Below are 13993 nucleotides of genomic sequence, written 5' to 3' on the forward strand. Positions count from 1 at the left end.
TTTTTCAATCTATCTATAGCTAATACTTGTATTGGCTATGCACACTTATACTTAGCAAATAATAGCATTACAAATACCATAATTTTAATACATCAACAAACATATATAAAGATAAAACTGTTATTTCAAAACCTTTAATACACCAAACCAAATAGTAATCACAGCTTTATTAATTCTAATATTACTTATACGCCACACTCACTGCTATTTTTATACACCCTACCAGACGACCCTTAAACTACAATTCGTTAAGGCTAAGCTTCATTGGCATCACAAAAGGATCTTCAATTTTGGCAAACACGCAATGGAGGGAAAATGGGAAATAAATCCAAAATAAATGAGTCTCCCTCCAAAATTACAATTGGTCCTCCTCCTCGTCCTTACCTGGGAAACGAAAAACAAAAAGATCTGCAAAAGTAATACAACCCTCCAACTCCTAAAACCCCCAACCCGACTCTCTCAGTAAAAACCCAAATCGCCCTAATCACACACTATATTCTCAGCTGATTTTAACTCTCAAATGGAAATACAGTAATACTTGTCCTGTATGATGTTACTGGTCCACAGATTTCATAATACTGAACTTTCTTGGTAAGACTTAATTTCTTTTGCATTTTTAAATCATTTGGTATTTGTTAGTATTACTTTTTTTTCTTTCTAATTTCTGGTTTTAATTGTAGGGTTTTTTAAGTTATTGATTTCATGGTTTTTGTAAGTAAAACCTAATTTTAGCAACCAAAAAAAAATAAAAATTCAAGATGGAAGAGGGGTTGAAAGGAAGTACCATGTGTAGTACAATGAAACATGAGTTGGATTTGAATAGGGATCCGTCTGAGCAAATGGAGCCTACTTTGACTTTGACTGACTCAGTTTCTAAGCAAGATCTTGATTTAAATGAGTCTATCACAGAAGTTTGTGAAAATGATGATGAGTGTGATGTCCCTAAATGTGTCATTGCTGATGTTGACTCTGAGAAGGCTGAGGGAATTGTTGGTGAAGTCGGGGACGAAGACCCGCTGATGCAAGTGAAGCTTCCGGAGAAGAATCGAGTGGACATTGTTGTTGGGAGGCAGCGAGGAAGAAAAAAGAAGGTGAAGGATTCAACAGAGGATAAAACTTCCTGTCAGGTGGAGCTTGAAAATAAGGGTTTATCTTTGATGTCGGGCACGTCGAGGCCTTCAGAAGAAAGAAAATATGAGGAGGGAACTGCTGTTGAAAATGGCGAAGTAATTAAAATTAATGTAGCTTGTGATGGTAATGGTGAGCCGCATGGCGAGGTTGATACCAGTAAGGGCAGAGGGCGGAGGGGGAGGAAAAAGAAGGAGGTTAAGGATTCAAGAAAGGATGATGTTTCTCATGATGGTGACTTCCTTGAAAGAGGACTGATTTCTAATGGCTCGGTATCTCTTAAGGGAGAGTCAGGTGTTTCTTCACCTGGAAGACAAATTGAGCAGGGAATTCATGATCTGGTGGGTGTTGAAAGAGGGGAAATAACAAAGATTTCGGAGAGCAGCATTGATGACATTAGCCAAGTGCAAGATAAAAGCAATGATAAGAGCGAGAAGAAGCCTGGGAAGAGAGGCAGAGGAAGGAAAAGAACTGAAGCTGAGGCTTCTGAATGCCACGATAACGATGCCACTGCCGGTGAACAAGTTGATGCCAGTAGTGATGAAGCCAAGATTAAGGTACGCAAGAGAGGTAGAGGGAGGAAAAGAAAGGATGCGGAGGATGTTGAGCTTCCTGCTGATGATCAAGTCAAAAGACAGAAGGTGAATACAGTGCTTTCTATGGGTCAGTTTAAAAGGGTCTTGAGGTCAGGTACAGTGGCTGTTATTGATGGTAAGAAGCATGTTTTTGGAGTAAAGGATGCAGGTGTGTCCAGTTCAAAAACAGAGAACAACATTGATCCGTCTGGCATGAAAATACTCAAGGCAAGGAATGATGTTAATGCAAGACTGATAGAGAGGGGAAAGCAAAAGCCGAAGGGCCGTCGTGGAAGACCTCCAAAGATGCAAGGGACCAGTCTGACCAGTAGCCAAAAAGACAAATCGAGGGGTCCCAAGAGAAGCATGAACGATGAAAAGGCCGACGGTCTTGTTAAGGGCTCAAAGCATCTCAAGGTGAATCAGACAAATGGCGTCGAAGAGGCTCTTGGGTACGAGGAAGGCACTGAACAAGCAAATGCTGAAGTTAATAACGAGGGTCCTGGAAATGATGGAAACAAAAGGCTCAGCAGTGATCCATATCATGATAAGCAGAGTAAGTCGAAAGGAAGCAAGACTGAGGTGAAGGAATTTGGTGTTAGGGAACAAAAGCAGGCAGTTAGAGAGCAGATAATCGATATGCTTATGAAGTCAGGTTGGACTGTTGAGTACAGGCCCAGGTTAACAAAAGATTATAAGGACGCAATCTGGTATGATCCGGAAGGAAGACAACATTGGTCAGTCACTTTGGCATACAAGAGGCTTAAAGAGAGAGTTGAAGCTGGAGCTGCTGATGATAAGACCAGGTCTGCATTTACTCCTATACCGGAGGATGTATTCAGCACACTGTTCAGAGGTAGGAAAGAAAAAGAGAACAAGGGAAAGAAGAAGCAAAAGGTTGTTGGATGTAAAACAAGCAAGAAAATGACCAAAAAGAAGCAATCTGCCAAAAGCAACTTAAGTTTTGGAACCAAAACAGGAAACAGCTTAAGTGTGGCAGTAAGGAGGAAAAAGTTGGGAGCAAATACAGAAGACGGAAAACGCAGAAAGCCCTGTGCTCTTTTGGCACGGAGTTCCAAGGGAGGAGGGGTTGATTCAGATGGTGATGAGTTTATACTGTATGATGGGAAGCGAACTCTTTTAGCGTGGATGATTGATTTAGGGGTTATTCAATCTAATGCACAGGTGCACTACATTTATGGTGGAAGGAAAAAAGTGAAGCAAGCAGGAAAGATCACAGGAGATGGAATTTGTTGTGGCTGTTGTGGTGAGACACTTAAGCTTGCTGATTTTGAATCCCATGCTGGAAGCGAGCTGGGTCAGCCATTTCAGAATGTGTTTCTGCAGTCAGGACAGTCTCTTTTGCAATGTCTGGTGGACTCATGGAATAAACAGAATGAAATTGATCGTATTGGTTTTCATTCTGTGAATATTGTTGGTGATGACCCAAACGATGATACATGCAACATTTGTGGTGATGGGGGTGACTTGATATGTTGTGATAGTTGCCCCTCAACTTTCCACCAAAGCTGCTTAGATATTCAAGTAAGACACGTCTTCTTCCACCTTTTTATTCCTGTGCTTTTTTCCCTTTTGCATTGGCTTAGTTTACTTCAATCTATGTTCAAAGAATCTGATAAATTCTCCTGTCACGTCTGTTAGTCTGAAAAGAGTCAAGTATAGTGCTTTTTTTCTTCTTAAATACTTTTTGAGAATTTTAAGTTTTAAGTCATATATGTTAGGATCACTCTACTAATTGGTTTTCTAGTTGAGATTTTGTCTAGGTTGTGCCATTCCACTTCAAGGTTCGATTAGGTTTAAGAGGAAACAGAAAACCTTCTAGCGCCTTCTAATCAATATGCATAGCAAAATCCCCTTATTGCCTCCTCATTTTTGCCCAAAATGTAGACCTTTGCATTTTGGCATAACATTAACATGTTTTTTACGTAGGTGGGATATGGTGTAAAACTTGTTAATGGAAGTGTACCAAAGCTCTAGTAGGACTGCCCGTTTTATTTGTATGATGGAGATTATATTATGCCCTCCTGAAGTATTGTTGTATACAGAATACAGGGCTAAGAATTCTGTTTAATCTATTCATTTGGAGTTGAGTCTTGCGAGTTTTTGCAAAAATCAACCAGCAACTGTACGACTCACCTAGCGGGACAGTTGGCAAAACTCGTATGAGGAAAAACAATGACTTTTGAGGTGCATTTTGTTCAGTCTTATTGAGTACCACATGCATGAGTTTTACTGCCAATGGTGTTGCTGATATGGTGTTTTCACATTGTTATTGACCAAGGAATTTTAAGATAATATACTTCATTGTTATTCGAAGGGGAGCCTTGGAGCAACGGTAAAGTTGTTTCCGTATGACCTATAGGTCACGGGTTCGAGTTGTGGAAGCAGGCACTAATGCTTGCATTAGGGTAGACTGTCTACATACACTCCTTGGGGTGTGGACCTTCCTCGGACCCTGCATGAGCAGGGTGCTTTGTGCACGGGTTGCCCTTTATACTTCATTGTTATTCACCAGGGTATTGTAAGATAATATGCTTTTTAAAAAAAAAAATTCAATTGTCACTTCCATTTTGATACAAACTAATTTACTGCTTTTCTTGAACTAAATTTTGTAATTTTGACTTAACGTATTCATCTATAGAATTTCCGTAACAATCAATATATAGTTCTACTGGCTATATTTATCATTTAGTGTCACCCTATCTCAAGACAAAATTCGCAAGCGTTACTTTGTCGGATAGGTTATCCACGGGCTTAGTTAATTAACCTAACTTAGAAAATCATCTGGTTGACTGGTTTCTGTTGAAGAGAGGAAGCGCCAATCAACATTGTGCCTCACTTCAAGGTTTAAATGCACTTCAAATGCACTATTGAGAATGCTGAAAAATTCAGGAAAATCAGACAAATTTCAATTGATAATAAAGCAGTTGGAGTTTACTAGTACCATAAACAGATTGTTTGAATTTTTTGTGTCTAAACTTCATTATTTCTGAGACTAATAAACTTTATGTGAACCTGTAAATTTCTTTATTTTGGAGTGCTTTGGAATTTTTATTTTATTTTTCATTTTTTTTACCCCTCCTAGGAACTCCCCTATCTTGCTCCCCTGGTGACTCGATCCCACAACCTCAAGGTTGGAGGAAAAAGGTGCTCTTGTCGAGTTCTTTAGAATATAATACATCATATATCCATGATATCTTTTTCTTTTCAAAATTATTCTTTATATGTATTCCTTACACATACCGAAGCAAAAAGTATGTTTATTCATCAAAACCATTTGGTAATGGGCATTTAATGGAATCATTTCACACCACACAAAAAGGTAAAAAAGTTACCTTTCCTATGGTTGAATATTCACCATTCTGGCAGATACAGTAGCTACAAATCTGGCAGCCAGTAAGTTGGTTCAGAGTTTGACTTAATTATCCCAGCTGCCAAAAGCCTGTGGCATCAAGAAGTTATTGCAAATCTGTCTTTTTGCTACTTGTTGTACACTTCTGTCAAAGTGTAAGCAGTTAGAAATCACAGAGAGATAGCTTGGTGACAAGGACCCTACACCTTCCTCCATGAGGTTGGAGGTTTGAGTCACCAATGGAGCAAGATGGGAAATGAGTCATGACCACTGTTTGGCTCTTGGATAGGTAGAGAGGTTTACAATATAAAACAAGATTGAAATAGAAGTATAAGCAGTAGAAAGGATGAGGTCTGCCCATGGGAATATATTGCATATTCTTTTGTTTGTTCTAGAAGATAGTAGTGGCTTTGATAGCCAATATATGGCTTTACTTTTTGTTCCGCAGCCACAATCTGGGTCGTATTACTTATAAAAAAAATAGTATTGCCTCAATTAGGTGGTATAATTAAGTAGTGGATGATGGTTGTCAGAATGAGGTTACAGAAGTTTCTGGACCACTTATTTGACAACTGGGTGAAGCAATAGTCAGTCTAGACACGTTGCAACTCTGGTGCTTTCATAAACTCTCCCGACTAACTCCTAAAATCGTTGAGCAGAATTATGTCTTACTATCTTTGAATTTGTTGCAGAAGTTGCCTTCTGGAGATTGGCGATGTGTTTATTGTTCATGCAAATTCTGTGGGACATTTGTCAGAAAATCCTCAGAGAATGATGTTCAGGACGACATGCTAGTCTCTGAGTTGTTGACATGCCATTTGTGTGAGGGAAAATGTATATTTCCAAATCCCTTTTTTGTAGTTATTTTTTGCCCTAAATTTGTAGAATGTATTGATGGATGAAATATACGAACATATTGGCTTTGGCTTTTGCAGTCCATTTGCCTTGTGTCCCTGGTGACGATGCTCTGGATTTTGATTCTAAAGATCTAACATTTTGCGGAAAGGGATGCCAGAAGGTATTGCACTTGTCCACTTAAATACATTGCAGTTTCTGCAACTTCAAGATCACATTATTATTAATTAACCGTGAAGAAGTTTTTCAGTTCCATTTATCTGTCACATGCTATTAATGTAATCTGGTGAAAACAGAAGAGAGAAGTTGCCATATCATCTCCATTCTCCGGTGTATAATTATTATGTGGAGTACATTACAACTAAGATAATGTTTATCTCACAGCTAGTGGTGAGGTCTCACTTGATCCAAGACCATGCCATAAGCTGGAATGTTATCTAGAACTTTCTTCCTCCGACCTAATAGTAAACTATATCTGTACAATTTATTCATACACATACACATTAGTTTCTATGCAGTGAAATAATCTCATACGTTCTTCAACAGATTTTTGAGGGCCTGCAGATGCTTCTTGGTGTAAGGCATGACATGGATGAAGGATTTTGTTGGACACTTCTTCGACATCGTGATTTTGGCAGGGATATAAATTTGAGTGATGATCCAGTTGAAATTGAGTGCAATTGCAAGTTAGCTGTTGCTTTCTCCATTATGGATGAGTGTTTTGTGCCCATTGTTGACCAGCGAAGTAAAATCAATATAATTCAGAGCGTTGTTTATAGCTGCGGGTGAGAATCTTTGAAGCTGTGATAACATAATGTTCTGATGATTTTTTATAAGCGAAAGCATAATTGCTGTCTATGCATGCTTTGTATGTTGGAGTAATGTCATTTAAAGAATTCCGTATAGAGTTTGTTATTTTCATTTAGTTCCAGATATTGCTGATTATTGGATTACAGAAGCCTCTTAAACTTTTACCTTATCAAAAGAAAAAAAAAAGATTACTGAGTCCTCTTGTCCAGATGGCTTTAAAACAACTAGTAGTCTTCCTGCTCAAGCTAAAAGCTTCTATATTTTTCTTGTTTTCTCAAATCATCCAAACACATCAATACCAGAGACTATTTTTAGTTTTGTTCACTCAAAATGCTACTTTTCCTTTTCAATGAATTCCAAATTTTGATATCATCTTTTTGTACTGTAGTTCTTGTGAAAAGTTGTTTTTGTTTTAATGTTACAGTTTCTTACCGTACACTAAATGATTCCAGTTTTGGTGTACACTGGTGATTAAGAAACTTATCTTTTTCAGATAAGTTGATTAAGAAACTTATCTTTGATTTCTCTTGTGATACCAGGTCAAACTTTAGGCGAATGAACTACCACGGGTTCTATACTGTTATTCTGGAGAAGGGTGATGAACTTATCTCTGCTGCATCCATAAGGTGAATATTAGTTGAGTTTCTTAGTCTTCGTTGGATTGTTTCTTACTCGTGCTGATCATGGTTCTGTATATCTCTGCTGCATCCATAAGGGTGATTAACTTTTGATTATCGGCCATAATGCTTTTGACGTGTTCCAATTTGGCATTTGATGATGTGGCCATCTCTTCATGTGCTTAATTGATGCTAGAAAAATTTGCAGATGTGGTATCTAGTATTATTTGAGTTTGCTTCTCTTTTGTATTCATGGATTGTATAATACCAACTCAAAATGATTCTACTCTATAAATAGGATTCATGGGAACCAGGTTGTTGAGATGCCATTTATTGGAACACGATATATGCATCGTCGTCAAGGAATGTGCCGTCGGCTTCTCACTGCAATTGAAACGGTATGATTATGTATTAGCTAGTTTGATGCTCTTGTTTTTAAAGTTGCATTCTAGTTCTCCTTATCACAATAAAGAAAAAGAAAAAGAAAAAGAAAAAGAAAAAGAAAAAGAAAGGACGAGTTGCATTCTAGTTCTCTCTACTCGAAGTATTTTTTGATGGTTTTATATACTTTACAAGTATAATCTTCTAGCATTCTTTCAATAGACTGACATGATTGAGTTACTGGTGGTAAATATATCTATAGATGAAAGGTCCTTTACTAATGAAAATAATCTATAGATGAAAGGTAAAAGAATTTTAAGAAGGGCCTTGTTCTTTTATAACGTTTACGAGTATTGGCTCATACCTTTGGAAGCTAAGATGTTTTGTCCCGGAGTCTCTTAGAAAATGTGAAATTTGGGTTTATTTCATTTTATGTTTGAATTTTGTTGTTTGTGATTTCAAGATTCATAGATATATTAATCTTAAGGAAAAAAAAACATATTTGACCCTAACCTTGTCCCTAAACTCTCATACACACCTAAGCATTGTGGGTACCCCTTCACCTCCTTAATCGTGTTTGAACCTAATAGCACCCCAGGAAATCAAATTTACTCTGAGAATTTGATATGTTGACCCTTGTATTTTGAACCCACCTTTATTTTCTGTGATGGAGGGAGTATATTAATTTTACTGTTAAAGAGCTTTCGATGAGTCTTTGCAGCAAAACCTTTTTCTATCAAGCTGATTGATTTTACGAATTTGAACTTCTGAACATTGGCAGTGCTTGTTTAACCAGTGTATGAGTCTGAGTTCTACATTTGAACCCATTCCTATAAAGCTGAGTCATTCTGTAAGATCCTCCAGAACTTAGTGAAGGTACCATGCACATGATACCAACATTATCTTCTCCTTCCTCCCTTAGTCTTCTCTTTCTAACTAGATTTCAAGATTCCCTTGTAGTCAACAAGGCCAAAAATATAATCGGGAGTACAGAATACAGGCTTGGTGTCATTAGGTAGAGGAACAATGGTGAAGCAGCCACATTTGTGACACCACAAGATGTTACAAATGTTATCAACTTACATGCATGGAATCCTATGTTATTTGTATGGAAATGTGGAGTTGATTAATCTACATGTGTTTTGTAGTCCTCTGGAGTCAAAAGTGTTGTAATTGCTCTTCAGCACCTATCTGAAGTCTTTCTTGTTGAAACTCTTGTCAGGCTCTTTGTTCTCTTGATGTTGAGAAGCTGGTTATACCTGCTATACCAGAACTTATTGAGACATGGACAAAGGTTTTTGGTTTTACGCCCCTTGAAAAATCAAAGAGACTGGGGATGAAGTATATGAGTATGATAGTGTTCCCTGGCACGGATATGTTACAGAAGCCTCTATTGAAGGATCAGTTTAGTGAAGGCCAAGGTACTTCAACAAGTATCTTTTTTATATATATACACACACACACACGCGCTTATCTATGCTATCTATCTTTTCAAGTTCTTTGCTTCTCATGATGCTTTATTACATTGAACTGACAAATCAGCTTCAATATTTGCTCTAGAGCTGGAATTAGTAAAGTAAAAATTGTGTTTCAGGGTCCAATGCTGATGCTTTCTCTGAAGTCAAACTCAACCAGGATGATAAAGGTGCTATTTTACGTGTAGAACCAAGTCTTGCTGTAGCTGATGGCTTCTTGAATGATGCGTCTGATTTGATGTGTGATTCCACTGGTTCGTTAAAAGCTACTTCCAAGGACTCTCATCAGATAGAAAATGTTATGGGTTGTTTAGATCTACCCGTTCCTAATGGCTATATTTGTGATAAAACATCTACCTCAGACTTGTCCTCCTTGAACTCTCCTTTGGCAAGTCAAGAAACTTCCAATGAAATCATGAGAAGTAACCTCAATGACCATAAAGAAGTTTCAGTGAGTGCTCATATGTTGTCCCTTGATTCAAAATCTCTCCAAGATGTAGCTCGGTTGCCCCCAAAAACCACTGAGGAACTGGAGTCTTGTTGATATTAGTGGGTTGTCTGATTTTGAGCCCTGCGGTAGTATGAGTTCTTGCGATGTCCCTGTGGTGCTAATAGAAGGTGCTCCATATGTAAGTTCATTTTCTATTGGCTTTGCACTGTTCCCTTCCCTAAAAAGTCGCTTGGATTCGTTAAGAAGCCAATGATGTATGGGTTATTTAGTTTTTCTATTTGTCTCCTTTTCCTGTTTTAGGGGATCTTCGTGGCCATTTTTTAACCGGTGAATCTGTGCTGCCTGATTTTTAAACTATATAACAATTTAGCGACCCGTATACAAAGTTTATACCACATAGAGCTCTGCAAAGATGAGTTCCTTTCTGCAGTGATCCAATTATCTACCTTCCCGACATGCTCATGAACGCTGGGTTTATGCTTTCCTTGAGCCGAGGGTCTGTCGAAAACAACCTCTCTACCTTTACAAGGTAGGGGTAACCTTTGCGTCCACACTACCCTCCCTAGACCCACTTGTGGGATTTCACTGGGTATGTTGTTGCTGTTGTTGTCGGAATATCTGTATACTTCAAATGGCATATTTACTGGAATATTTTAGAAGGATCTCTCTACGACATGAAAGGCTCTTTAGTTTCTCTCCCTCCAAGTGGTCCACATGATGGCTTGGGTCACAATGTTCAGATCTCTCTTTTTAGCCCCTTCTCTTGTTTCCTAGCATTGAAGTAGTTGCTTAGTACTTTCTTCAAAAAAAGTAGTAGTTGCTTTGTACTAATCGGCTTGAAGCAACTCCCAAACATTTAAGAATGAAGCAATTTGATAGACACTATCAAATAATTTCTTCTTTTTAATAATGAACTGGATGTTTTCTGGTAGAAATCTTGTTTTGCTGTAACCGTCTCAGTTAATATCATGGTGTTTGATTAGATACTTAGTTTATGATATTCATTTCTTATCTACTATATTAGTGATAGTGAAAGAAAATACTATGTCAATGTTGAAAAGTTAGTTTGATAAAAAACATCATCTTTTACGATGTGACCAAACGAAACCAAAGTTGATTTTGAGAGGTATTTTACTTGCCGTCAAGATTACTGCTAGCATTTAGGCTATTGTCAATATGTGCTTTTCTGAACGTGGCATGTCATTGTGGTACTTGCTCTTTTAGTCTTTAAGTGTTATGGTTATTCTGTTTCTGGTTGCCTGTTCTGTTGTTCCAACTTCCAACAGATTGTTAATTCCTGAAGTTTTAACTTGAGCTCTGAATTTCTATTTCTATTGCAGGTACGTTGTGTAGATTTTTGAAGATGTAACATGCTAATTTTGATCTTTAATTGAGCAACTGACACAGCCAAGTGTATATTCCTCCACGTAATTACGGACGTAAACATATTCGGTGCTATATTTTTTTAGTAGCTGTTTTTTGGTTGAAAGTTGTAGATATCCTACATGGCAGCGAAAGAATGAGTATTGATCAAGATAATCTGACCGACAAACTGGATTGGGATGTGTATATCTAGGCGTAGCTGTTTTGAGGTATGTATTTTGCGCCGTTTTAACTCTTTTGGTTGCGTTTATTAGGTAACCACCTTTTTGCACAATTTATTGCACGATAAGAGCATTCCTTTAGCTTCTTGCTGTGTATATTATGTCATTTGCATGGTAGTAATTTTCAATTGCATTACACCTTTTCCCTTTATTCTTTTTGGTTTTGATAAGTTATCTCTGTCCTTTTTCTCTGCTGTCACTCACAACTTGTATAGAATTTATATTTGTCCAAAGTAATTTTAGGATCGTCCTTCCATTTGAAATTTCATACTGGAGAAATAGTGGAACAGTGTCAGAGTAAAAGAGTTCAGAAGTTTTAGATTTGCCGTTGGTCATTTTGATAAAATTTATGCATGAGATAGTGATAAGGTTGGTTTAAATGAATATTTGTGGTGCTGCTGTAGTAGTAGGGTATGAGAACAAGTGAGAACTGGGAAGTTTGGAGAAGGAAGGCACACAAGTAAAAAATCGATGACTTCAAATGTGATTTGCTTCCTTTTTCCATGGTTACTTGAGACTTTCATTATAGCTGGTTAGGATTGGAACAAGTACCAATGGAAGGACTAACTAGACGCTGTTGTAATCTTGCTAAGTCATTTAAATCATTGGGTTTAACTCAAACTCAAGTCAAAATGTACTAGCTTGTGCACCTAAATGGCTAATGTGCATACCTACTCTCAGATGATTCTAAGTTTGATGTCAGTGAAGTACCCAAGTTTGTTGAGAAAGATGCAAAAGAAGATTGAAAAGTGATATTTGTTTCTAAAAATTAGACACTAGTGAGTTACAGGGAACTTTGTCAGTTTAACTATGATTCGGTGAAGCTTCCGCTTCACATTAAATAACATCTAAGTATTTGATGTTTGAGTTTTGTCCTCATTGTTACCCTGTTATAGGCTTCACTTTTTGTCTGCTGTTTTCTTGCGGGCTGTTGTGTTGTTATTAGATTATTTAATGCTGGATCTTCTACTTTTTTTTTTTGGTTTTCTTTTATTGGTACATATTATTTTTCTGTCTTTAACCTCCTTCGGCATTACTATGGTCTTATTAGTGGCATCAAGGTTAATCATCTAACTCTTATCCTATTCTCAATTTTTCATCAGCTCAACTGTAGAGAACCCGCTGAAGCTGCATAGGAATTGACGATGTAGTGTTCTTTTGTCTTCTTTCGTCCGTGTATATTCTGTAGATTGTTTCTTCTAGTAACTTTTGGTGCACCCAAGCCTAATTTTAGTTTGTTACCAGTATCGTCCGTATGAGGATTTGGTGTTTTGATGTCAGTTGAAATGACGCCCTTTTGATTGAAAGTGAGCTGTTTTTTCGTCTTTATTGGCATTTTATTTTCGAGATATCTGGAGCTGGTGTTCTCATGGTTGCCATTCTTCTGTTTTCTTGTGAGATGTAGAACTCTTCTGTTATGATCAATCTTGGGTAGAATTTTCTCACTCTCTACAATAACAATGCGAATGTTTATTTACACTTTGGTCCATGAGCTGAGAGTTTCCTCTCTGTTCTAGTGCCCTATGATCTTTTGAAAAAACTTTGAATCTTGAAAGAATAGTTTTTTACTATATCTTGTCCTATAAAATCCGACTTAATTGTTGATATATTCATGGCAGGTTAAAAAGAAAGACCAGTTAAACATTCAAACAGATTTTATTTAGTTGCACATATACATTAAGGGGTTCTGTTGATGAATCAAACATGCGGCAATGTGACTCCAGAATTCGGTACGCGATGAGTAATAATACATGGATTTGATGCGATATTCTGATACTTGACTCCAGAAATATTGATCAGTACACATGGTCAAGTTTTTAGTTTGAAAAAAAATCTATATTAAAATTTATAATGCAATGTGACTTTGATATTAGGCAATTCTTATTTAAGTAGTGCTAATACACCTATTTTTTATTTCACTTAATCCTACTATTTTGCATGAAATAATCATACATATATAGTGAAGTTATCATTTTCGTTTCTAAACGTAATTTCTTATGACGAGATCAGTCCTTTTACCTTTTTGCCATAGCAATGGAACAAAATCATCCTTTTATATGTTTGTTTCATAATAAAATCCTAAAAGGTGATGTGATGAATCGCTGGAACTCGCCAGAAGGATTATGGCCGTGATGTGTACTTTATTTGGTCTATCATTGAACAAAAAGTGGGAATCTAAAAAGAAAGTATATAGCATGCATGCTTGAGTCTTTCCCCCCTTTTTTGTAACCAATTTCGTATTAAATTAGATTTATTTCGTCAAACAAGACTATAAAGCTCCATTTTATTTTTTCCTGGTAGTCTCTTTCGAAAGATACCAAAGGAGAAAATAAAAAAAGAGGCAGAAGAGGGAAGAAAATAAGAAATGTAAAATAAAATAAAATAGAGCACATGAGTGATGAGACTAGCAGAGCAGTGGATACAGTATATTATATCCACCATCAAGTTCCTTCTCAAAAGAGTTGTGCTAACGCCAGGCCATGTTAATATAATAATTGGAATTATAAACCAATTATAACCCAACTTGTGCTCAGAAACCAAGTCATGTTTCACTGGCAAATTAAAATTGGCATTAAATTATTAAAATACCACATGCATTTTACTGATGTATTTCATATTCTTATGACAGAATCTTAAGCAACAGTGTTATTCAATGTTTTCACCCAAACAGCAAAAATCAAAACAAAGATTTACTGCTTTTGTCTTAAAGCTGCAACTAGTTTA

At 37.0% G+C, this 13993-nt stretch overlaps 1 protein-coding gene across 2 annotated transcripts; it reads left to right on the forward strand.

Annotated features, from left to right (window-relative positions):
• Window positions 1-237: 237 nt before the first annotated feature.
• On the forward strand, window positions 238-12598 carry LOC104212127 (uncharacterized). 2 transcript variants are annotated; one of them, XM_009761314.2, is made up of 11 exons: window positions 238-591; window positions 681-3248; window positions 5769-5910; window positions 6012-6094; window positions 6478-6716; window positions 7281-7367; window positions 7657-7756; window positions 8962-9160; window positions 9334-9843; window positions 11006-11257; window positions 12373-12598. In XM_009761314.2, exons 2-9 carry the CDS (start codon window positions 759-761, stop codon window positions 9756-9758), a joined length of 3765 nt encoding a protein of 1254 aa, XP_009759616.1. In that variant the 5' UTR covers window positions 238-591; window positions 681-758; the 3' UTR covers window positions 9759-9843; window positions 11006-11257; window positions 12373-12598. The 2 variants fall into 2 exon arrangements, with proteins under 2 accessions (XP_009759616.1, XP_070012001.1); XM_070155900.1 differs by having other exon boundaries at window positions 5772-5910.
• Window positions 12599-13993: the final 1395 nt, after the last annotated feature.

This window comes from Nicotiana sylvestris, chromosome 9 (genome assembly GCF_000393655.2).
Source record: "Nicotiana sylvestris chromosome 9, ASM39365v2, whole genome shotgun sequence".
Classification (NCBI taxonomy): domain Eukaryota; kingdom Viridiplantae; phylum Streptophyta; class Magnoliopsida; order Solanales; family Solanaceae; genus Nicotiana; species Nicotiana sylvestris.